General features: G+C 50.7%; 2 protein-coding genes, 1 long non-coding RNA gene and 2 other non-coding genes across 6 annotated transcripts; 4 read left to right on the top strand and 1 right to left on the bottom strand.

Annotated features, from left to right (window-relative positions):
* Positions 1-284: 284 nt before the first annotated feature.
* On the top strand, positions 285-6,535 carry RPS3 (ribosomal protein S3). Its single transcript, XM_054188908.1, has 7 exons — positions 285-361; positions 1,205-1,335; positions 1,585-1,678; positions 2,902-2,996; positions 3,887-4,074; positions 5,304-5,500; positions 6,467-6,535. Exons 1-6 carry the CDS (start codon positions 332-334, stop codon positions 5,495-5,497), a joined length of 732 nt encoding a protein of 243 aa, XP_054044883.1. The 5' UTR covers positions 285-331; the 3' UTR covers positions 5,498-5,500; positions 6,467-6,535.
* On the top strand, positions 3,386-3,532 carry LOC128904672 (small nucleolar RNA SNORD15). Its single transcript, XR_008464588.1, has one exon. It is a non-coding gene; the product is annotated as a small nucleolar RNA SNORD15 (small nucleolar RNA).
* Positions 4,795-4,942, top strand: LOC128904673 (small nucleolar RNA SNORD15). Its single transcript, XR_008464589.1, has one exon. It is a non-coding gene; the product is annotated as a small nucleolar RNA SNORD15 (small nucleolar RNA).
* A 3,151-nt stretch (positions 6,536-9,686) lies between the features above and the next one.
* SERPINH1 (serpin family H member 1) lies at positions 9,687-16,688 on the bottom strand. Of its 2 annotated transcripts, none has more exons than XM_054188899.1 (5): positions 16,574-16,688; positions 13,072-13,685; positions 12,785-12,883; positions 12,139-12,371; positions 9,687-11,967 (listed from the first exon to the last, which is right to left on the bottom strand). In XM_054188899.1, exons 2-5 carry the CDS (start codon positions 13,652-13,654, stop codon positions 11,665-11,667), a joined length of 1,218 nt encoding a protein of 405 aa, XP_054044874.1. In that variant the 5' UTR covers positions 13,655-13,685; positions 16,574-16,688; the 3' UTR covers positions 9,687-11,664. The 2 variants fall into 2 exon arrangements, with proteins under 2 accessions (XP_054044874.1, XP_054044875.1); XM_054188900.1 differs by having other exon boundaries at positions 13,072-13,688; positions 16,574-16,680.
* On the top strand, positions 15,315-21,798 carry LOC128904489 (uncharacterized). The gene is made up of 3 exons (XR_008464510.1): positions 15,315-15,911; positions 19,842-19,921; positions 20,825-21,798. It is a non-coding gene; the product is annotated as an uncharacterized LOC128904489 (long non-coding RNA).
* The last annotated feature ends 1,087 nt before the right edge of the window (positions 21,799-22,885 follow it).

The following is a 22,885-nucleotide window of genomic DNA, read 5'->3' as shown; positions in this document are numbered from 1 at the left end:
TTACCACCGGAATGGGCCTCCGCGTAGCAAACAGGGGTCAGTTACCTCGCTGCCAACTCCTGTGACCGTTTATACCGCTATTATGGCCGTTTAAACGCCGACTGTGGGCGCCCACAGCAGCCTGGCCCGGCGGAAAATCCCCAGCGGATTTTCCTGACAGCGGAAGGGTTAAACCACCCCAAGATGGCGGCGCGCTGAAGACTACATTTCCCATCGGCCCCCGCCCGCCGCACCACGTAACCTCACCGGCCCAATGGGGAGCGGCGGACAGCGGATATAGCCGTCCCCCGAAGCTCCGCCCCCTCCTTTCCGCCGGGCGGCGCGGTTCAAGATGGCGGTGCAGATCTCCAAGAAGCGCAAGGTGAGGGCGGCGTCCCGGCTGGACGCGGCCGCGGGGGACCTCCATATCGCCGGCGCCGCACCCGGGGCCACTCCGGGCCTCGCCGGGGCGGGGTGGCGGGGAGGGGATGACGGTGGATGCGGGAGGATGGCGGCGGATGGGGCTCGGCGGGGAACATGGCGGCGGGAGGCCGGGGTGAGGGAGCGGGCCAGGGAGTCTTGCGCGGCCCCCGGGGCTGAGGGGAACCATGGTTTCCCCCACCCCGGCCCTTTCATGGGGCTTGCACAGGGCTCTGGGCTTGTGTACAGAGGGGAAGCAGGCTGTGGTTGTGCTGCGGGGCGCGGAGCGGTGCTGGAAGCTGATGAACTTCCATGCTTTTTCCTTTCTTTTTTTTAGTGGAAAGAGTTTGCGTTTAGTGACTCTACCTCTCTGTAGGTCAGCGAGGCCGGGAGGGTGCTGTCTTGGGGAGGAAGGGAAGCGTGGGGCCTGTGCGCTGTCAGGGTGGAAGTGTGAGCCCTAGCACCAGGCCCCTGTGGGGCTGGTAAAGGGATGTGACCCCTCTAATTATTTTATGTAAATTCATACCGAATCAAACTACCACCACGAGCTATGATTTCAGCCTTCAGCATGAAGTGTGTCTGTAGCAGGGTGTGGATCAGATGGTGGTGTAGGCTGGAAGTGAATTGTCTCTGGGAACCTCAGGGAAGATGCTTTTACTTCTCCCCGGTGCTGCTTCCCCTCTGTGGAGGGGAGCGTCTGCAGGGTGGTCCCAGCGATGAATTGCACCCAGACTCAGCCTGTGAAAACCTTGCGTTTAAGCTGAACACTTCAACAGAGGTTGACTTGGTCCGGTTGTTTTTTCAGTTTGTCGCTGACGGTATCTTCAAAGCTGAGCTGAATGAGTTTCTGACTCGTGAACTGGCTGAAGATGGCTACTCCGGAGTAGAAGTCCGGGTCACTCCAACCAGGACTGAGATTATCATACTTGCCACCAGGTAACTGAGATGCTGCTCTTGACTCACAGGTGCTGTGCAAGGCTATAAGAGATGCTGCTGCAGGTGGAGCTTAAAGTGGTAAATATTATTACTGCTACTTGGGAAAAAGATCCTGAAGTGATTTTTAGTGATGCAGCAGTATTAGGACTCCTGAACTAAGCTAGATACTCAGGCTGGAAGCTCTTCACGTGGTTACAGGCTCAGACTCGGAGACACTTTTCTTGGTCATACTGTACTTTTTTTTCCTAGAACTCAGAATGTCCTGGGCGAGAAGGGACGCCGCATCCGGGAGCTGACGGCTGTCGTGCAGAAGAGGTTTGGCTTCCCTGAGGGAAGCGTTGAGGTAAATTTGTCTCAGTTAAAACAGTAGTAAGTGGGTTGTGCAGGTAGCTTTGTGCTCTGTCTGGATGGTGTCAGCTGAAAGGCGGTTTGACTTCAAGATAACTTGGGGCGCGTTTTACCTGTTCTCACGGAACACCCTTGCACTGAAATACAAAACGCTTTGCTGTTTGGTGTATTTTGAATGCTGTCACCTTCGGCTGGTTTTCTCTGATTTCCCAACAAGAAGAATGCAGATAAAACTTTTTAAACTTATCTGTAGATATTTTATAGAGAATGCTGCTGTACCACTATTGACATCAGAAGCGTTCTGACTGCATGATAATGTTTGGGTGTCGTGTGTTACAGTTACCCTTATTGAATTCATAATGCATCTGTCCTTGTAAAGAAACCGTTTTGATGCAAAAGGATCTTTGAGTTTTTTAAGTACGATGCTGTAATGAAATAGACAGTAAAGTGATACACCAGTAATTTCTGGTCTTTTAATGTTTGAAATCTGATGCCTTTACTAGTACTTTCCTCTCAAACAAATTAGGGGCGGGGGGAAAAGCGTGGCCTGCGGTGGTGCTCATATTTATTCCTGCTTGGCCAGTGTTGCTGGATCACATTATACAGTGAAGATGGCTGGTTATCTCCAGCAAATGTTTAAAAGTACTCAATGGCACAAACTCTCACAGGGAGCATCGTAAGTTGTCAGCTCTAGGAATATCGTGTGTGTGATTTTGGGTGTCTGCTTCTATCAGACTTTGGTTTCTTGGATGTGTTAGATTTAATACCCCTCGGTCTCCCAGCTTTCAAAAATAAAATCTTTTCTTAGGTTTGATTTTAATACTTAAGCAGACTTACATAACTGAGGCATTGTAAAAACTGTCTCAAACCAGGTTCTTGTGGTTGTCTGGGTACCTCTCTCCAGTGATACCTAATGTTTTAGGGCTGTTTGAAGCAGCAGCTTTTTGAGACTGCACCATGCATCTTCTAATAGTCTCCTGACTTTCTTTGGAGTGTCATCAGTGTGTCTTAGCTCTGCCAGGTGTAGGAAATAGGCACCAACGGAGTTAAGGGAGTGTAGTGTCTGAGGATAAAGTTTCTGCATGTAATTGTGGAAGGACTGACTGAACTGGATGTAGAGGATGGGGCATAGAGTAGTATGAAGCCCCTGTGTTCTTTTAAACTAAAAGTATCTTGAAATGCAGCCCTGTTTCCGAGTTGATTTCTTTTCCTTTGTAGCTCTATGCCGAGAAGGTGGCCACGAGAGGTCTGTGTGCAATCGCTCAGGCAGAGTCCCTGCGGTACAAGCTTCTGGGAGGTTTGGCAGTACGTCGGTGAGTAGAGCAAGCTGAATGTGATGGCACAGTGAGGAAATGTGGGATTCAAATACCATTTCCAAAAAACTCCTTGCCACTTTGCCTGTAGTTTGAAAATTTAACCCAGTAATGCTGCACTTGGAGGGGGCGGTTCATATTTTTGATAATTCTACCGTATAGAAGCTTTATGCTTAGTACACAGTTACTTTTGATAGTAATTGCTAGGAAATGTATTTCAGGCGTAAAAGTTGAAGTCTTAGAGTAAATCAGATTGCAAGTTGTCTGACTGGTGTGCATAAAGCTTGCGTTTATTTCTTTGTGAATAAATGGGTGTAAGAGTGAAACACAATTTCAAGCCTTCTGACTGAATTGCAGTTCAGGTGACAGTGGCCTTGTGTCTCACATCCCTTCAGTGATGATAAGATGACGAGTCAGAAGTGGGTGGCTCTTGTTGTGGTACCCCTGCAGTGTCACGTTCTGTGATGCTGCGTGTGGTTCCTCAGCAGGAGCATCCTGTCATCATTGAATGATTTAGAGGCATTTGTCTGAGAAGGGATGAGGAGCTGCAGTCCTGACGAGAGTGTGTTGGCCACCTTCAGCTGGGGAGCTGCTTTTGTGTTACAAAGAATGTGTATTTGTCACTGTTGCCACAATCTTACAAGGCCCATGAGTCAGGAGAGTTTTGTTAAGCTCGATTTAACAGTGCTGAAGTGGCGTAAAGATTTTTGCTGCTTTACGTAGCATTGACAGAGCTTTGGTTGCACGGGTGTGTGTTCAGAAGGCTTTTACAAACAAAAGTTGAAGTGTCGTTGCCTGTGCTTGAAATTGTCGTAAAATGCCTGCACGGAACCGTGTGCATTTGGCACAGTGGGAGTAATGCTGTGGCTGTTGCTGCTCTTTCCCTGCAGAGCCTGCTATGGTGTCCTCCGCTTCATCATGGAGAGCGGAGCCAAGGGTTGTGAGGTGGTTGTGTCCGGCAAGCTCCGAGGTCAGCGTGCCAAGTCCATGAAGTTTGTGGATGGCTTGATGATCCACAGCGGAGACCCGGTGAATTACTACGTCGACACAGCCGTGCGTCACGTCCTTCTCCGGCAGGGTGAGTGGCTGGGATGCAGATCCCTTTGCAGCTCTGTTGGTTCCTTCTGTCAGAGCCAGAAGGTCTCAACTCCTGGTGTCGCGTGCCTGCAGGTTGGAGGTTTCCCACCTGCGCGGTGGTAACTCATGTGATTTGGTGCACCCACCACTGATCTTGCAGAGTGGTTCCGTTGTGCTGCCGCTAGTTGATGTGACTCTGAACATCTGTTGTTTTCTTGGGCTTTTGCGACTAAACTCTCACTGTGGAGTATGTGCGTTAACGTCTGAAGTAGAACTTCACAAATTTGCATTTGTGTTACGGGAATGGAGAAGAGGCCTTCAGCAGAATTTTATGTGGTCATCCCAAGTCATTGGCTTTTCCAGATACTGACTTGTGTGCTGTGGCCTCTGGGGCTGGTAGCAAAACAATTTAGAAATGAAGCACCTCTTGACTAAGTTCAAGAACTATTGTCAGTTTGGATGCTGGCTTTCTTGACTCCCAGGGCCTAGGCAGACAGAACATGGTACCACAAGACCTATGAAAAAGCGAGTCTCAGATAGTTTTTTCCCATTGCTGTGTTCTGTGAAGTCTTCCCAGCTAAACCAGCCAAGCCTGCTTACACTTGTCCTTCCCCCTGGTAAAACATGAATGGCTTGTGCATCTCAGTTGGCTGTGGGTTACTTAATTGCAGAACACCTGATGTAGGGATGCTAACATAGGCAAAGCTATTCTCCACCTTCCCTTCGGTGATGATACGATGACGAGTCAGAAGGGATGTCCTTGTGTCATTGCAGCCTGTTCAGTGCCACGTTCTGTGGTGCTGTGCTAATGCTGCCTTGGGCAAGACATCCTACTCATTGGATGATTTAGAGGCATTTGTCTGAGAAGGGATGCGAAAAACCCAGTGTAATTTCCTAGGAAAGTGAGCTGCGTTTTCCCAGGAAAGACAGGGTTTAAAACGAGGATTAGCGTGACATAAGGGTATGGCACGTTTTCATTGTAGTCCCAGGCTGCAGTTAGCAAAGGCAGTGAATTGGATAAAGGTAAATACATGGGTGTAAATTCACAGTAATTAGATTTTTAAGCTATAGTGCATTTGTGTTAATCAGGTTGCATTCTTCAGTGTTGTCAGGAGATATTTTTGATGGAGAAAAGCGTATTTCGTAACCCTGGGTCTTGTCCCTACTGAAGGTGTGCTTGGTATTTTGTGTTGAATGAGCATGTCTGTGTTGTTCTGTCACTCTTCGCAGGAGTACTGGGAATCAAAGTAAAGATTATGTTGCCTTGGGACCCAAGTGGAAAGATTGGCCCCAAAAAGCCCCTGCCAGACCACGTCAGCATTGTGGAACCCAAAGAAGAGATCTTGCCCACCACCCCCATTTCAGAGCAGAAAGGTGGCAAACCAGAACAGCCAACCATGCCCCAGCCGGTTCCCACTGCCTGAGGGGTAAGTGCCTGTGAGTGGTGGGAGGATCCATGTGGAAAAGGTGTCATGTCAGGTAAAAAAGCTGTCAGGTAGCTGGGATACTGGGAAGAAAAGCTGCTGTGTTGTACCAGGTGCAGTGGTGAACTGGGTTGAGTTTACAGTGTTGCCCTGGATGAAGGGGGCATGGTTTAAGGCACGCTGCAAACCAGCTAAGCACACCCTTCGGTGAAGATGAGTCTGAAAGGAAATATCCTTGTCCCAGTGCCCTGGATCGTGTTGTGTTCTACAGCATGGATTTGGGCACCTTGGGTCACAATTTGAGTGACTTAGGAATTTATCTGAGGAGGGTTCAATGCCTTGGATGTTTTTACGTTTTACCACCTGCTACCAGTGTGCCATTGACAGCAAAGGCTATATATTCCTCGTATACCCCGCCATGGGATCCGGTTTGGGATAGACTTGGAAGCCAGTAGCATTGAGCACAACGTGTAGGCTAGTTTTGTAAGCAAATAACCAAGGTTTTAAATCCCGTCTCCCTGAACGAGGAGCTTCTAAGACAGAAATTGATAGCGTGAAGGTGTCTGAGACCTGCTCTGGCTTGTTCCCAGTGACAGTGGGCAACTTGCTGCTTTTAGAAGTATTTCTCACTCTCTGATCGGAGCAGCAAAGGAGGCACAGGGCCTGAAGCCTTTTCCAGAAGACTTACATAGCTACTAGTGAAAGCCAGGCTGCGTTGTTTTCTGACTGGCCTTGTGTGAACAGGGAGGGTTCAGGGAGTTTGCAGGGCAGCAGTGAAACAAGAGAAGCTGGCTAGCAAGATCTGCGCCTGTGGGGAAAAGGGGGATCATTGGCCAAAATGCAAGAAGTGAGAGATGCTGTTTGATTTGAACTCTTGGAGCCTCTTTGTTCACAGTTTTGGGTAGGAGAAGGGTTATGGGAAATGGTTTGCCACCATCTCACTCGGTATTTTGGTTTTTTTTGTTGTAGGGTTTGTAACATCTGCAACCAGAAGCTTGACTGTCCTGAAAACATCTCTTAATAAAATCACAAAAGACAGCGTTTGTGGAAGTGCTTTTCTTTTTTTTTTCTTTTTTTTTTTTTTTCCCCCCCCCACCAAGATGTATTCCAGGAAAGCCTCGCCCCCAGCCTTTGGTATGGAGGGAATTCTGTTACGTTTCTTCCAGCTTGTGTTACCCTTCTGGAGTGAACTTACCAGGTCCTGATCTAAACAAAGTGGAGACAAAAGGATAGTTTCTAGGTAGAGCTGGAGCAGCAATCTGGTATTTAGGGGGCTGCGAATAACACTACACGTAAACTGGAGTAGTACTGGTAATTATTCACTTACGTACCGGTCTGTTTCTCCAAGGTTTCCAGAAGGGGGAGTATTTTTAGCAGTGTCCAAAGCAGTTGCAGTAGTTTATACCTTCCCAGCTTCAACTGAAGTATTACTATATTTTGCTAAATGCTTTTTCACCTCTATACATCCACTTCCCTTGTCACTGAAAAGATGTTCAGTGTGTTACTTTCAGGGCTGCAGACCGAATAGGAACGTTATAGCTCCTCTTAGGGTCAGGTAACGTCAGTTGGTAGAGACGCGGAGTGAGACAAACTTCTGAGCAGGTATTTACGTATTAGTTGGGGGGAGGAGGGAAGCGCAGATTCCGAATTTCAAACCTTCTATCCTAAGCTTTCAGATGGAAAAGTATTTAAGTGATTGGGGAAAAACTTGTCTTCCTTTGAGGCTTGATTAGACAGTCCATTAATTTGTCCCTGTAGTAATAACTGGCTTTAATGAGCTGTAGGGTAACACAGGTAGATCCTGAAGTCGGTAACAGATTTCAAGGCTACTTATGCTATTGAAATGCGTAGTCTGTAGGCAGGGATGTGTTTTCACTGCTGTTCTGTTGCTGTAGGAATTACTTTTGATGCTGTTTGCTGCTGTCAAGCTAAAGCCCTGTAGCTGAAGCAGAACTGAGCATTTGGTTGAGTTTCAGGCAGAGATTCTTGTTGTGTCAGCTCCTTTCCCAGCGTGTTTTGAAAAGTCTGGTGCACTAATGGGCAGAGACTTACGCACATTGTAAGAGATCACGCACACAGGATCAAGGGCTTTGTTTTGTTCAGATACCAAGAAATTCAGAACCTGTTTGTTGCATTAACAAAACTTTTACAAATCTGCAAAATGTATTGCTTAGGAATAGCTTGTATGTCCAGATTTCCATTTTTTCAGGAAGCTTGTCTGCAGGAGCTAGGCAGGCAACTTCTGAACTGGAATTTCAAACTGACGGTGTCGGGAACTAGTCTGTCTGGCAGCGTGTATGGATGTGTGAGCCTCAGCCTTCCTGTTCCCAGCTTCTCTGGCAGGTTTCCTGGAAACCCAGCCTGGCAGGGTGCTGTCTGGGAAGCTGGTTAAGTGTCAGAGACAGATGCGCCTTTTCAGGGCGTAAGAGAATGAGTGGTTTCAGGTTTCTGTGCCCATCTTTCAGTGGAAAGCTTTAAAAAAAATGTTTTTACGTGTTGAGTGCTAAGTAATACCAACATTCGTTTTTGATTTTTTTTTTTAAATAATTTTGAATTTGGAAAAAAATTCTGGAGGGAAGAAAAAGAAGGTGAGACACCAGCTCTGTCAGTTTTAGGAGCAGGAAATGTAAAAGCTGGAAGGCCTGACACAATGGAAGAGTGACGTGCAGCACAAAGCCTTGCACGTTGTGTCTAAGTTCTTAAAACATTCCAATGTGCTAGATAATGATCAGCTAGAAATTTCTCCTGCCCTCCTCCAGGGAGGGCTGGCTTTGCTGGAGGTTGCGCAGTTTCTTTCTGGTTTTAAAGCCCTCCAGCCCAGTCCATCAGCCTCTCTCAGTGCTGGTCACTGGTAGAATCAAGAGATGTTTAGTCGCTTGTGCATAAGATCAAGAGGTGTGTAAGAAGTGTGTTTAAGAGTGGTATTGCTGTACCTTTCTTCTTGCTAGATCCATCGTGTGAGAAGCTGAGGACAATATCGAGGATTATCTCAATGGTCAAGGTTTGCATGTGTGAACTGAATACCTTTCTAGCCTGCATGGGTATACCACCACCACCACGATCTGTTTGAAGAAGCTGCTAAAGGGGAGGTAGAGGCCTCTCTCAGTTCCTACGACTTGAGGGTGCTGTCTTCCCTAGGATGAAAAACATGAGTGTTTAAAGCTGCTTGCAAGATGAGCCGGGGGTAGGACGAGCTCAGGAGCTCTGGAAGGCTTTTAACTTATTTCAGTATTGCTGTTGATGGTGTTCCTGGGCTGCTGTGGTTAGCGCTGGAGATGGCTTCTGTAATTTTGTGCAGTGAAAGACTGTGATCTGACAACCACCCGGTGCTTTTCCAAGCTGGGAGGAGCGGACGTGTGTGCCTGCCCGACCCAGATAGGCGCTTTTTTTGGCACAGGGGGGAAAAAAAAGAGCGAGGCTTTAGCTTTGCTTGTGACCGAGTGGCAGAAGGTTGCATGCCTGAATGGAGAGCGGGTTAACCCCTTTCCAGCAGTTGAAGGACACGGGGCCAGCAGTGTCTGATGCTGCTGGATTTTCCAGCTGTGGAAGGCGTATTTAGCTGTGAGGACACAGTGATGGTGCGGGTTCTTGAAGATCTTTTTCCTCCATTTCCCTCGATTGGATCCCAGCTAGAGAAGCTTTGGGTTGTATGTTTGGGAAGGCTGGTCCCTGTGGCTTACAGCTCACTTTTTATTCCTACGCTGCCCTATTTTAACAGCCATTTGCTGCTCTGTTAAATGGCAGGGCAGGGCAGTAGGTCCTTTACCTATGAAGGTAAAGATGCTGAATTCTTGCAGTTTCAGGAGAAAAATTTAAAAGTGAAGTGAGAAGCCGACCTGCTAACAGTGTTCCTTTCCCATGACTGACATGGGAATTCATCTGTTGTGTATTAAGTGTAATTTTTGTCCCTAATTACCCGATTAAGAAAGGTGTATTAGATTTAAGGATAGCAAGGAACCTCTCTGAGCACCTTGTAAAGAGTATTGTCTCCACCCAAACCTTGCCAGGGACTACGGCTGCCTGAGGTTCATTGAAAAAAGTTTTATTGCAAAATTATACAACTGTCACTGTGTGGTAGAAGAACAGACAATAAAAGCCATCAGACGCCTGCATCCACATGATGCAAATAATTCACAATATCCCACAGTGTGTTCTTGCCTTGCCCACCCCTTTTACCCACCCCCCCCCACCATCCTCCATAACGTGCTACAGCGTGTGGGTTTCAGTGCGCTGATTCACCGGGTCCTGTCTCCCATACACACTGGGCTTTAGGCTTCCTGTGCATTTGGGTACATCCTTCTGGATGGCCTCCTACCTCCCGACGCAGTGGGGAAAAGCACCTGGAAACATGATCTGGGAAGAGGCTTAAGGAGAAGAATCCCCCGTTCCGGCTGGCTTGGATAGGAATTAGGGCAGATGAGCTTTTCTGCACTTGTGTAACCTTGCAAACCTGGAGAAGGCATGGCTGGGTCAAACTCGGGGGAGCAAGCTGCTGTGTTTGCTTCTAGGAAACGCCTAATAAAGAGACTTTAGTAATAAATAAATGGAAATAGTCCTGTGTACGGTCTGAGAAAATGCAGTATTGGGCTTCTACGTAGCAACCCGACAGCAAGCACGTTGGCAGGGAAAACGAAGAAAAGCAACGCAATCGCTGTCCTTGCTGGTTCCAAGTAACTGGCGCTTAGATTGCGATGCACAGATTTCTCTCATTTCAATCATCTTATCGTTACTTGCTTTATGATGTCTCTCAGTGCGTAGCAAGGCTTACCTGACACATGCTTCAATGCTCATGGGATCCTACCAGTTTTAAATAGTATTTTAACCTGATGATACCCCTTAAAGAGAAGAAGACAGGAATAGCCTCCAAGTCTAGGCTGGAGCGGGCTGTGAATCTTGCTAATTATCGGACATAAATACGAGTAGAAGTATAAATACGTTTGTTTTTCAGCGTGCCCTTACCCAGGTCAGCCAACAGGGAGCTGAAGTATCACGGAGGAGAGGAGCTTCAGAGAGAGAGTCGTTAGGAAGTCAGGTAACGGCAGCTCTAAAGCTTTGTATTTAAAGAAGAAAGCGGAAGCGAGCCTGATCCACCTCCCCGTGAGAAGCTAGCAGAAGTCCCTTAGCCTGCCCTGGGAGCTGTTACCTACCAGCCCTCGTCATAACTGGGAGAACCTTCAGGGAGGTAACTGTCTCTTTGCCAGCCCTATGTGCTGATGCAGAAGCACCAAGAGAAGTGGACTTCCTCCGTTTGCCTGGTACGGGATGTTTAATTCCAGATGTTGTCCCAGGAGCCCCCTTGCTGATGCCCAGAGGGGTGGAGCCCAGCCATTTCTGTCATGCAAGTGCTGAAGGGCCCTCAGGATTATCTTTCTAGAAGCCCATCTGCTCTTTTGGCCTCTCTGCTGACACCCCTAAGTCACTTCTCTGTGAAGCGTTGAGGAACGCTGCGCTTGGCTTTGCAGCAAGGGTTCTAGCTCAGGAACTGATGACCTGCTGCGGCTGAAGCACCTAACAGTCATCCAAAGCAGGGTTAGGCAGGACAGAAGGGCACAACTCCATACGATCTCCGTCCTTGTGTGCTGTCACAGTCCTGCTCTGCTCCCAGGGCTATAGAGAGGACTGCATCGCAGAATTGGCCCTTAGTGCTCCAATGATAGAAGAGAGAAGGAAGGAACAACTGCCAAGCGACCACAGCAGCTCTGGTGTGGTGCGGCACAGCCAAGGGGGAGAAAAGCGGCAGAGCTCAACGTGCAGAAGCATTGGAGATGGAAAGGTGGAGGGCTTGTGCCTTCGCAGGGCTGATGGGCAGCAGCAAGGTACCGAGCAGGAGGCTAAACTCTAGAGCTAGGCATCAGCCTGAACATCTTGGCTGAGGATGCCAGCGGCTGAGACAGTGCATGCCAGTTCCCTTCCACTCCTGGTGACCCTCTCGCGCCAGGCTGCCCTTGTTCCTCTCTGGAGGTGGGTTTGTGCAATAAGTATTTTGGGGTGAGGTAAAGTGTATGCTGGTTTCTCATCAAAAATGCACCCTGGTCTGAATAGCACCCATAGTTCGAGAAGGATACAAAATAGTGTTTCCCCTTTTTTGAAGTCCCCCACTAAAAAACACACAAACCAAAGCTCTGGGAAAAAAAAAAAACAAAACCAACAAACGAAACCAAAACTAACTACAACTCATCACGCATCTTGTCCCCTTTGGGCCTCACGAGCCTGCCGATGAAGAGAATGGAGTTGGTTTTACTGTCCTTGATCATGAAGATGAAGGGGTGGTCAGCGTAGAAGAGCTTGGGGTTCCTCATCTCCTCTCGGCCGTAGATGTCAGCATCATAAGGGTTCCCTTCTGTGTCCCATTCAAGAGCAGCAGCGTGGAAGACATTGGACAGGTAAAGGTCTTTCTTGCCAGAGATCTTTGACAGGTCAGCCTTGGTTTTGTCGATGGCTTCTGTCAGGCCCAGATCAGCCAAGTGTTTCTAGGAGAAGAAAAGAGGTCAGCAACCCTCCCAGAGACGATACAGCACAATCCTTTCCAGCCATGGTCAGGCTAGCTGCTGGAAAAAGGATGGCGGGCATCATCCCACTATCTTCTCTCCCACCCCAAAGAACTGTAAGGCCCAACTGTTTTCTTTAAAGACCTCCTTTACCTGAAGGTCATGGCTGACTTCCAGGACGACTTTAGGCAGCGAGATGGCCACTGATCTCTTCTTCATCTTGCCAGCCCAGGTCTTTAGCTGCTCCCTGTTCAGCAGTTTCTCAACCCTCTCCAGAGGCTCCACGTGGTTTGGCATGATAAAGATCATGCTGGAGAGCTTGTGAGCAAGTGGCATCTCTACCACCTGGAGCTTCTCTGTCTCATCATCATAGTAATTGTAGAGACCTTGAAATCGGAAGCGGGAAATGGTGAGATGTGGAGCAGAGGCAAATCTACCCACAACTTTGTTGTCAATTCACCCTGGACTTTCCCTGACCAGCCAGGGAAGCGAGTCTGAACACTCTTGGGACCTGGCCCAGCGTTACTGGAGTTGGCAACAACTCAAAACTGCGGCTCTCATTTGCGTGATGAGCTAGGATTTATTCCTAACAGCTAAGTACCATCGAGTAGAGGTGGATCCTCTCTGCTCACAGGGAGATAGAATCAGCAGAACAAGCACACCCTGCTTTGTTCTCGCTCGCTTTCTGCCCGTGAGGCAAAACAATCTTGGAAGCAGTCGGTGGAAAACCGGGTTAACGGAGCATCAGTGAGTGTAACTCCAGCTGGTCTTGACATGGGGCAGGAGGTTTGCAACTTACCCGTGCGATGCATCATAGGAACTCCCACAGTGTAGGAACGGGTCACCATGAAGCCACGGTTGTCCACCATCTTATGATGGAACTTCTCATCCCAGTGAGCTACAGAAGAGAGAAAGCTTGTAAGAGAAGGGCATGGGTGATCATTTCATACATGGTTCCTAACTACTCGCTCTAAAAAAGAGCACGCCTCCAGCGCACCCAGTGTTCGCCTTCCCATTTGGGCTGCCAAAACCTAGCTCAGACTAGGTTTTGCGTGGCTTGTATCAAGAATTGAAGGTAGAACTTACGCTTGAAGAACATGGCATTGACGATGAGGGCCCCATCAGTTTTCTCAACGTCTTTTGTGACCTCTGGGAGTTTCCCATCCGTGGTCTGGGCTGCCCACTCATTAATGGATTTCAGGGCGCTCCTCTTGTCTCGGAAGTTGATCTTGGAGTGCTCGTAGTTGTAATGTTTCTTGCTGTTCTTCACAAAGTCGTCGGCAAAGTTGATGGAGGCAGGGCCATACAAGCGGTTGCCGATCTTCCAGGTGACGTTGCGGGCTGTGCTGTTGCTGACCTCGTTCAGGAGCTCGGACAACCCGCTGTGCACGTAGTCATCATTCAGTTTGTCCGCGCTGAGCACTGCCTTGGCTTGGGAGGCAGTTGTGGCCTTGCCCCCGAGCGACACGAGGCCGAGGGAAGAGGCCACGACCACGGGGGACAGCAGGATGTTCTCCATGTTCTTGTCTTTCGCCATGGCATGGTAGAGGTTGAAGGCCAGCGTCGTGCTGCGGTCAGCCAACGTCGTTGCCTTGTCGCTCAGCTTCCTGTCCTCCGAGGGCACGGCTGCAGCGAGGCCGCAGAAGGCAAGCACCAGACTAATCCACATGGTTTCAGCAGCACCAGCCACCTCTGAGGACCTGCTGGGCAAGAAGAGCTCACCATGAGTCAAGCCCATCCTGGAGAATTCAGAGACCCCAGGGGTTCTTCCAGTGAAACCCACTTCTAGGCTCCAGTGATAGAGCATCAACGCTTCGCTTGGGGTACAACAATGCCAAGTCCACACTGGGCAACAATTAATCTTCAAGAGACCAGGCTGCACTCTGGCATGCAGAGCCTGTGCATTTTAAATGAAAACTTCCTTTTTCAGCGATTTTACTATATATGTTCATCTACAGCAAATGATTTAAGGAGGGGCCAGGGAACAGAAAGCAACACATATTCTTGTCCCCAGAGTAGCAGGTCAGACCTCTGCCCTAGTCAGGAAAAGCTTCAAAGCGGGATGTTTCTGCTGCCCAAGGGCCATGTAGCACACTGCTGCCCATCCATCCAGGGCCATTGTACCGCAGGGACAGTCCTCTCTGGGGACCCCAGCTCTGTTCCCAAACACTCAGCTTTCTAGACGCTAGATGGAGCACATGAGCTTCCACCAACCTAAGTCAGAGGAGGCCTCTTGAGAAGATCCAACGCTGTCTGGTGAGCTCTTATATTTTGCCTGTACAGCCCCACCAGGGAGGTACCGGGGCAGAGGAAGGTGGTGGACCCATCCTTTCCTCCAGCAACGCCCCTTCCCAATACGTTCATGCGTTAGGTAGATGCATCTCTCATCACAACGTGGGTGCACCCATCCCCAGTGAGGGCTCTGAGCTACTACCCTCGATAAATCTGCAGACTGACCAGTCCTAAACGCCGTACCTGAAAGCTTTTTGGAGCTCACCCCGTATTGCCTTGGAGGCCGTAACCTGTCCCTAGACTTTCCATCTCTCTTGACTTCGTGCTGCTCACAGCAAACCTTCCTTGATGGCAGATCCCCAGGGCTTAAATTTCACCTTCACACCTAAAGCTTTTCCTTGACAGGCTGCATCGTGCCCAAGGCTACGGCGGAGCTGCGTTCCTTGGTCCTCTCCTCCCACCCAACCTCGGAGGTCGCTCCTTGCGTGCGGAAACAAGAAAGGGCTGCGATGGGGCAGCGTCAGGGTTAAAGCGAACAGAGCAGGAAGCGAAGGGCCCGCCGGGATTACATATGGAAGGAAACACGCACATAGCCCGAAGGGAAGAGACTGCGCAGTTGCACCGGGGTCCCTTTGCCAGAGTGGGAATTACGTAGCCTCGGAGAGGGAGGCAATTTGTATCCTAAAATCCTTTCGGGAGCAAGCCTTCCGTTGGAAGGAAGAGCCATCCCCGGCTACCTAAGAGCAAAAACTTGTGCAACAGGCTCAAAACTGCCCTTGACACATTTTTTTTAAGGTGCAGACAGCATTAAAATCTGAGGGTTTTTTCTTTTTTATTCTTCCCTTTTATTTCTAAAGATACCTTGAAACTCTTTCATAGTGAGGTCAACGCTTGCCTTTTTCATTCTGAAAGAAAACAGATACAAGGAGTAGTTCTCTCGCGAGCAATGGGCGGCCTGTGCCGCTTACATCCTCAGCCTAAAAAAGGTTTATTACTTCAGAGACTGGTGAGAAATTTGGCTGGGCTGCGATGGGTGACGCATCCCGCGGCGGCGAGACAGAGAAATTTTGCCCATCCTTGGATTACAGCTGAGAATTCATAACCCGGGGTGAAAACAGAGGGAATTTAGGGGAACGCGCAGCCAGTAGCATCCTCTCCTGTGTTCCTACAGCCCGGCCCTGCAAGGGGACGCCCTGTGCCAACGTGGCATCCCACAGACCTCCTCGGGGGTGTCGGGGACCCGCTCTCCCGGCAGGATTTGGAGATGCCATCGCCCGCGAGAGACAGCCAGAGGCACGCACCCCCTCCAAAGCACGCAGCCCTTCGAGGACTGTATTTCTCCCGTTGACCAAGACAAAGCCGCAGGACGAAGGAATGCAAGCAAAAGGCCATTTCCGTGTCACCGGAGGGACGTGACACTTTGTTAAGGCAGGAGAAGGAGAGGGTTAGTCAGTTTGGTGGCGGGGAGGCTGTAGGGAGAGCTCTCCCTCCCGTGCTGGGCTGGTGGCCAGGGTCCCGGAGGCTCCCAGGCTGGGCGGGAGCAGGGGCTGGAGTTTTTCTCCAGCCAGGGCTGCTCCAGGACCACTTGGACCAAGTCGGTGCTTCCCTGATCATCCCCCTCTTCTCTTTCTTCACCCCCTGAAAGCTTCTCCCGGGTGCCAAAACCAGGGTGGCAGCTTCACTGCCAACTGGAGGTGAAGGGGTGCGTGCGTGTGTGTGGGGGGGGCGAAATCTTCTAATGTCTTTTCTTCCAAAAAAACAGAGCTGTGGGGCAGTCTGGACCCTACACGTATCCCCCAAACCCACCCCAATGCAATCTACCCCCTATAGAACCCCTTTTTTTCCCCCCGTCCACCCCTCTTTCCCCCATACAACTCCTTTCCCCCCCCAAGCATCCCCCTTTCCCCCATACAACCCCTTTTTTCCCCCCGTGCATCCTCCGCCCGGCACCCCCCTTTTCCCCCATGCACCCCCCTTATCCCATGCACCCCCTTTTCCCCCATGCACCCCCCTTATCCCATGCACCCCCTTTCCCCCCCATGCACCCCCCTTATCCCATGCACCCCCTTTCCCCCCCACGCACCCCCCTTATCCCATGCATCCCCCTTATCCCATGCATCCCCCTTATCCCATGCATCCCCCTTTCCCCCATACAACCTCTTTTCCCCTATGCATCCCCCTTCCCCCCCCCCCCCCCCGACTTTCCAGCCCTACGGGGCCAGCCAGCAGCATGCAGCACCCCAAAATAACACCCAGCTGCCCGCCGCAATCTCAGCTTGGCCACAACCCCGCCTGGCAGCGGTCCTGCGAGCCGGGGGCTACCACCCCATCCCCCCCTTCCCTTCCATCCCTTTACCTTCGGCGGGGCCGGGGCTCTGCTTTGCTCGGTCGCCCTGTGCACCTCGCCGTCCCGCGGAGGGGGTATATAAGGGGCCGGGGAGAAACTTCTGGAAAGTTGGGAAAAAACCCTCTCCAAAAAAAAAAAAAAAAGTCCAAAAAAAAAAAAAAAAAACAACAAAAACCACGCCTGGGGAGGGAGAGGAAGGGGAGGATCCGATAAAGCTCTCCCGGCCCTGCCGCCAATGGCAGGGCCCGCTGCTGCTGCAAGGGGGGGGTCCGGAGGGCTGTGGGGGGGGGGGGGGGACACGCCTGGTCCGTCCTTGTCCCTCCTCCTGCCTGCTCCCAGCCGGGCTGTGGAAGGCCCTCCCAAGCCAAAACGCTGCTTTTGCATTTTTACGGGGCTCTGACCCCCCTCCTCCCGCCCCCCCCCCCCCCTCCTGGCACCTCTTGAGGTTGAATGGTTGTTGGTGCGTGAGGCCGGTGGTTTATTTATTTTCTTTTTTAATCCTTCATGAAGTCAGGGGGGTTGCAAAGGGCTTCAGCCGCGCTGGGAGCAGTCGCAGGCAGCGAATGTGTGACATCTGCCCCTGGTTCAAGCCACATCTGAAACTTCCCTCCCCGTTCGGTGGTACCCAAGAGGACCTGCATTTGCGCTGCAGGGACCTGATGGCCAAGTTACAGGCGGGTGGAGAGCTTCCTCGTATTGCTGGATCACAGAATGGCACGGGTTGGACGGGACTTTAAAGATCATCCAGTTCCAACCCCCTGCCCTGGGCAGGGACACCTCCCACCAGACCAGGTTGCTCCAAGCCCCGTCCAACCTGGCCTTGAACCCCTCCAGGGATGGGGCAGCCACAGCTTCTCTGGGCAACCTGGGCCAGGGGCTCACCACCCTCACAGCCAAGAATTTCTGCCTCAGATCTCATCTCAGTCTCCCCTCTTGCAGTGGAAAACTGTTCTCCCTCATCCCATGGCTCCCCTCTCTCATCCAGAGTCCCTCCCCAGCTTTCCTGGAGCCCCCTGAGGGACTGGAAGGGGCTCCAAGGTCTCCACGGAGCCTTCTCTTCTCCAGGCTGAACACCCCCAGCTCTCTCAGCCCATCCTCCCAGCAGAGGGGCTCCAGCCCTCCCAGCATCTCCGGGGCCTCCTCTGGCCCCGCTCCAGCAGCTCCGTGTCTCTCCTGTGCTGAGGCCCCAGAGCTGGAGGCAGCACTGCAGGGGGGTCTCCCCCGAGCGGAGCAGAGGGGCAGAATCCCCCCCCTCGCCCTGCTGCCCACGCTGCTGGGGATGCAGCCCAGGCTGCAGGGGGGTATCTGGGCTGCCAGCGCACATTGACGGCTCGTGTTGAGCTTCTTGTCCCACAGACACTGGTTTTCCATCCATCTCCCCACCTGCACTGACACCCACCTCTCCTTTTCCCCAGCAGCTGGGCTGGTGGAGTGGGGAATCCCTTACCCATCGCATCTTCCATACTTCCAAATTTGTCCCCCCGCACTGTAGGTGTGAGATAAGCAGGTCTGTTGGGGTCTGTTCTTCACTGGAGCATGACACGGTGGCAGAAATCCGCACGTCTGGCAAACTTACGCAGTTTAGAAAGGCATTATGGCAGCAAATATTTGGAGCCCCAAAGTAATGTTGAAGGAGTTAAATGCTGACGTCGCCTGAGGCCAGACTGCCTGGCTGAGAGCCTCGATCCCAGCAAAGTATGTGCCACAGAGAAGTTTCTGCGCTGAGTCACGAGTATTGAACGCCGCTCGGTTTCAACCCTGTCACATTTTAAGCAGGCATTGGATTTTTTTTTTTTTTTTTAATGGCAAGCTTGGGATTTAGTGATATTCTAGGTATTAAGCAGGAATTAACACCGTCCTCACTGATGGTTACCACGTTAGCAGGAGGATGCTGCCTCTTCGTGTTGTTTAACTGACGTCTGCGTCTTAACTGATGTCTTTATCGGGGAGCGTGATGACAGGACATGGGGCAGCGGTTTTAAACTGAAAGAGGGGAGATTTAGATGAGATATTAGGAAGAAATTCTTTCCTGTGAGGGTGGTGAGACACTGCAATAGGTTGCCCAGAGAAGCTGTGGCTGCCCCAGCCCTGGAGGGGTTCAGGGCCAGGTTGGACGGGGCTTGGAGCAACCTGGGCTGGTGGGAGGTGTCCCTGCCCAGGGCAGGGGGGGTGGAACTGGATGGTCTTTAAGGTCCTTTCCAACTCTAACCATTCTATGATTCCCTTGATTTTAATCATCATGTAATTTCATTTTTACCCCCTTTTTGATGCTGGTTTTGGTCTGCAAGTTTCTCTGCTTCCTTCAGAAGGCAGGGGGCTGAGCAGTTTTCTTTTTATAGAAAACTATGGTCTTCTGGCTTTGAATATTCTGCTCAGAGACCTGAGTCAGCATCTTCCAAGTGCCTTGCACTCGGATCATCGCGTTTTTCCACTATCCATGCCCCCACACAGCATCAGTCCAGTAATTCTAGAAGATGGCATCAAAAAGGGACATCTTTATTCTGTCTAAACCATTTAGATGATGCCATGACTCCACACCTGTGTTGATCTCCCAAGGAACAGGCAATAGGACAGGAGGAAACGGCCTCAAGTTGCGCCAGGGGAGGTTTAGGATGGATATTAGGAAAAATTTCTTCCCCCGAAAGGGTTATCACGCATTGGAAGAGGCTGCCCAGGGCAGTGGTGGAGTCGCCATCGCTGGGGGGATTTAAAAGCCAGGCAGACGTGGTGCTGAGGGACATGGGGTAGTGGTGGCTTTGTCAGAGTTAGGTTGGTGGTTGGACTCGATGATCTGAAGGGTCTTTTCCAACCTAGGCAGTTCTATGGTCCTATGATTCAATGAGGGGAGGTCTTTGAGCCCTCCCTGTACAAGACTTTCCACCAGCTGCAATAAACCAGCTCCCCAGATCTCTTCAGAACAGAACGAAACGTGTGTTTCTACGCTGATTCCGCTCACGGCGCGGTTTGTGGCAAAAAGACCTTGATAACCCCGGTAGCAGATAACGGGAGGTTTGTCCCGGTCACCGGGTGTTTGCTTCTGGCTGTGCGGAAGATTGTCCCATTCGCCCGGTCCCCATAGCCTTTATTAGGGCTGGATTGATCCGGGCGGTGTAATCTCACGAAAGCTGTTAGAGGGGAAAAGCACCAAAGGGTCTCACTCACTGGGCGACCTCTTGGGTGCCGAGCGTGAAGTCATTCCGGACGCCTGATGGCTTCTAGCTCTGTGTGATTTATTTCATATTTTTTTTTTTTTTTTTTTTTTTTTTTTGCTTTTCAGCAGTGTGCGTGGAGAAAGAAATACCCGAACAAAACACGTTTCCAACTGACATCTTCCCTGGGCATTTCGCATTCCAGCAGGTACCTTTTGCCGCGGTTTTTAATGATAAGATGCCTAAACTGTCTTAATGGCTTCACAGCGGTGATATTCAGCCATCAGCTCTCTTCTGGGAGGGATTCAGTGGGGGAGAGAGGTTTGAAGTACCTCGAGCACCTTATTTTCGTGTACCCTCGTGTACTTTTGGAGGAATTTTCTTGGCTTTGTGTCTGCATAAGTAAGTGATCAGAATGTGGCCCCGGGGTTTTTTATAGCGCAATCTTGGCTTTCTTACTACGTTGCCATGGCAAAAAAATGGATTTGCGGGTAGGAAACAATCGATACGCTGGCGAAACGTTAGTGGTCTGTACCAGCAGCATGGACCAGCTGAGAAATGAGGAAAGCGCCTTTAAACTTCCACCGCCAGCTGGTTTTCTCTGCCAGGCTCTGAATTGCTCCACCTTCAAACCCTTCTGCGTAATTACTTCCCATGTAAGATCTTATTTTGATTTTTTTTTTCCTTCCTAGTGAAATTTAAAATAAACTCTAAAACTTTTAATCTCGGCCTCTTTCAGTGCACCCCAGCACCAAACTCCTTTGACACGAGCGCAGGGCTTTGCGCTTCGGTCCTTTGAAAGGACTTTGCCTCAATAACGGGAATTTGGAGCTGAATAAAACAGTTCTTTGTGTTTGAGGACAGGCAGCCCAGCGTAAAGATATTTCAATTTTTGCCTGATTTTTAGATGTAGGTTCCCCCCTATTCCTGCTGTCGTAACTATCCCACACCACTAATTCACACCCCCCCAGGCAACACAATCCTGAGTGCGTTGCTCTAAGACGGCCACAATAAATCCGCGGGGCTTCAGGATGTGAATGTGTGGAAAATGAGTAAAATCTACCAAAATGTCAGCGAACGGCTCCATCTTGACCGTGAACGTATTTTCCAGGGCGAAATTGCTAGGACCGGGGCCGATCTGCATTGCAGCGGGAGATTTCTGTGGCTACGGAGCGATTTGCAAGCGCGATGGGACTGGCCGGCGTTCCCAGCCCCCACAGTGCCACGTTGGAGATCCTACAGCAGTGGGATGGGGAAGAGGACCGGGAAGGGGGAGCGATACTGGGAGTTGCCTTCTTCCGTCTTCTCCGCTCCTGTAATGAGAGGGCCCAGCTGCCAAAAGACACATCCACTTCTCCAGCCACGACTCCTCCCCTTCCAGCCGCCCAGCTTTCAAAGGCAGGACAAAACTTGCATTTCTTTTGTGGAGAGTTATTTCGAGCGCAGGTTTTGCTCCCCGGGGAGCCAATTTTAGGGGGCTGCGGATCTACCGAGCTGTAATACACTTTAATTAAAAAAAAAAAAACGCCACCCCGAACAGTCTGTGATACGGGTCCGATCCTACACGCCCCGGCAAAAGGAGCCGAGATTTGCAGCCTGTTGTGGCAGCGCCTGGGCCGGGTGCGGGGGAGCTGCTGGGGTGGAGGACAGTGAAATCCGACTGGTATTGGGAATCCTACACCCAGCCCTGCGGTAAACAGCCCCTGCCCAGCTGTAAAACATCTGGACCGATGCTGTCGTGGTCGTTTGGCTTGTGGTATTTGAAGCAGTGTTGCTAATTCACTTGATTATATATTAAAGGAGCGCTCTATTTCTCCAAAAGCAAACGAAAGCAAAATCTGCAGTCTTAGCAGGCTCTTTGGACACAACTTTTTAAATATAAACTCTGTCAGCTTTGCACATCTACCCTTTCCTGTAGGCTGCAGCGACCCAGGAGACTGACCCTTGTTTTTCCTGTATCAGTGCCAGAATCTGGCGTCTTCTAAGCTGCTGTGAGGCAGTGCTGGTGCGGGATTTCTGCGTTGCAGGATCAAGCACGGTCTGTAGCAAGGCTAGGCACGAGGGCAGTTTGTAGAGCAGAGATTCTTAGTCCCTTCTTGTATCTCTCAGGGGATTAAAGCTGTTCACCGGATCCCACGGTTAAGAGCACGGAGCTGGGTAGAGGCTAGCAGGAGAAGGACAGGGAACTGCTGCAGAGGGGACAGCAAAGGGCTACCAAGATGCTGAGGGGACTGGAACACCTCTCTGATGAAGAAAGGCTGAGGGATTTGGGTCTTTTCAGTCTGGAAAAAAGATGGCTGAGGGGGATCTCATCAACACTTAGAAATACTGAAAGGGTGGGTGTCAGGAGGATGGGGCCAGGCTCTTCTCAGTGGTGCCCAGTGACAGGACAAGGGGTAACGGGCACAAACTTGACCATAGGAAGTTCCATGTCAACATGAGGAGGAACTTCTTTCCTGTGAGGGTGGCAGAGCCCTGGCACAGGCTGCCCAGAGAGGTGGTGGAGTCTCCGTCTCTGGAGACATTCCAAACCCACCTGGACGCGTTCCTGTGCCACCTGCTCTGGGTGACCCTGCTCTGGCAGGGGATTGGGCTGGATGGTCTCCAGAGGTCCCTAATGGTGCTTGTCTCTCCCATGGTCGCTGGTGGAGCAGAGCTAGATGGACCACGCTGGCCTAGTAGGACATAGAATCATAGAATCATAAAGTTGCCTAGGTTGGAGGGGACCTTTCAGATCCTCGAGTCCAACCATCAACCTAACTCTTGACAAAAACCATCATTAATCTAAACTATATCTCTAAGCACTATGTCTACCCATCTTTTGAATCCCTCCAGGGATGGTGACTCCACTGCTTCCCTGGGCAGCCTCTTCCAATTATTAATAAACCTTTCATTGTCAAAATTTTTCCTAATATCCATCCTAAACCTCCCTTCGTGCAACTTGAGCCCGTTTCCTCTTGTCCTATCGCCTGTTCCTTGGTAGAAGAGCCCGACCCCCCCTGGCTACCCCCTCCTTTCAGGGAGTTGCAGAGAGCGAGAAGGTCTCCCCTCAGCCTCCTTTTCTCCAGGCTGAACACCCCCAGCTCCCTCAGCTGCTCCTCACAAGACTTGTGCTCCAGACCCCTCACCACCTCCGGTGCCCTTCTCTGGACACACTCCAGCATCTCAGTGG

Source organism: Rissa tridactyla, chromosome 1 (genome assembly GCF_028500815.1).
Source record: "Rissa tridactyla isolate bRisTri1 chromosome 1, bRisTri1.patW.cur.20221130, whole genome shotgun sequence".
Classification (NCBI taxonomy): Eukaryota; Metazoa; Chordata; class Aves; order Charadriiformes; family Laridae; genus Rissa; species Rissa tridactyla.
This window is presented reverse-complemented; position numbering and strand designations above follow the sequence as displayed.

Bases quoted from the DNA above. Each gene is read 5' to 3' on its own strand.
- SERPINH1 (XM_054188899.1), bottom strand. From the start codon at position 13,654: ATGTGGATTAGTCTGGTGCTTGCCTTCTGCGGCCTCGCTGCAGCCGTG. The intron at 12,884-13,071 runs GTAAGTTCTACC...TCTCTTCTGTAG, and splicing joins CAATGCCATGTTCTTCAAGC to CTCACTGGGATGAGAAGTTC. The intron at 11,968-12,138 runs GTAAAGGAGGTC...TTCTTCTCCTAG, and splicing joins AAGTCAGCCATGACCTTCAG to AAACACTTGGCTGATCTGGG.
- RPS3 (XM_054188908.1), top strand. From the start codon at position 332: ATGGCGGTGCAGATCTCCAAGAAGCGCAAG. The intron at 2,997-3,886 runs GTGAGTAGAGCA...CTTTCCCTGCAG, and splicing joins GGAGGTTTGGCAGTACGTCG to AGCCTGCTATGGTGTCCTCC. The intron at 4,075-5,303 runs GTGAGTGGCTGG...CACTCTTCGCAG, and splicing joins TCACGTCCTTCTCCGGCAGG to GAGTACTGGGAATCAAAGTA.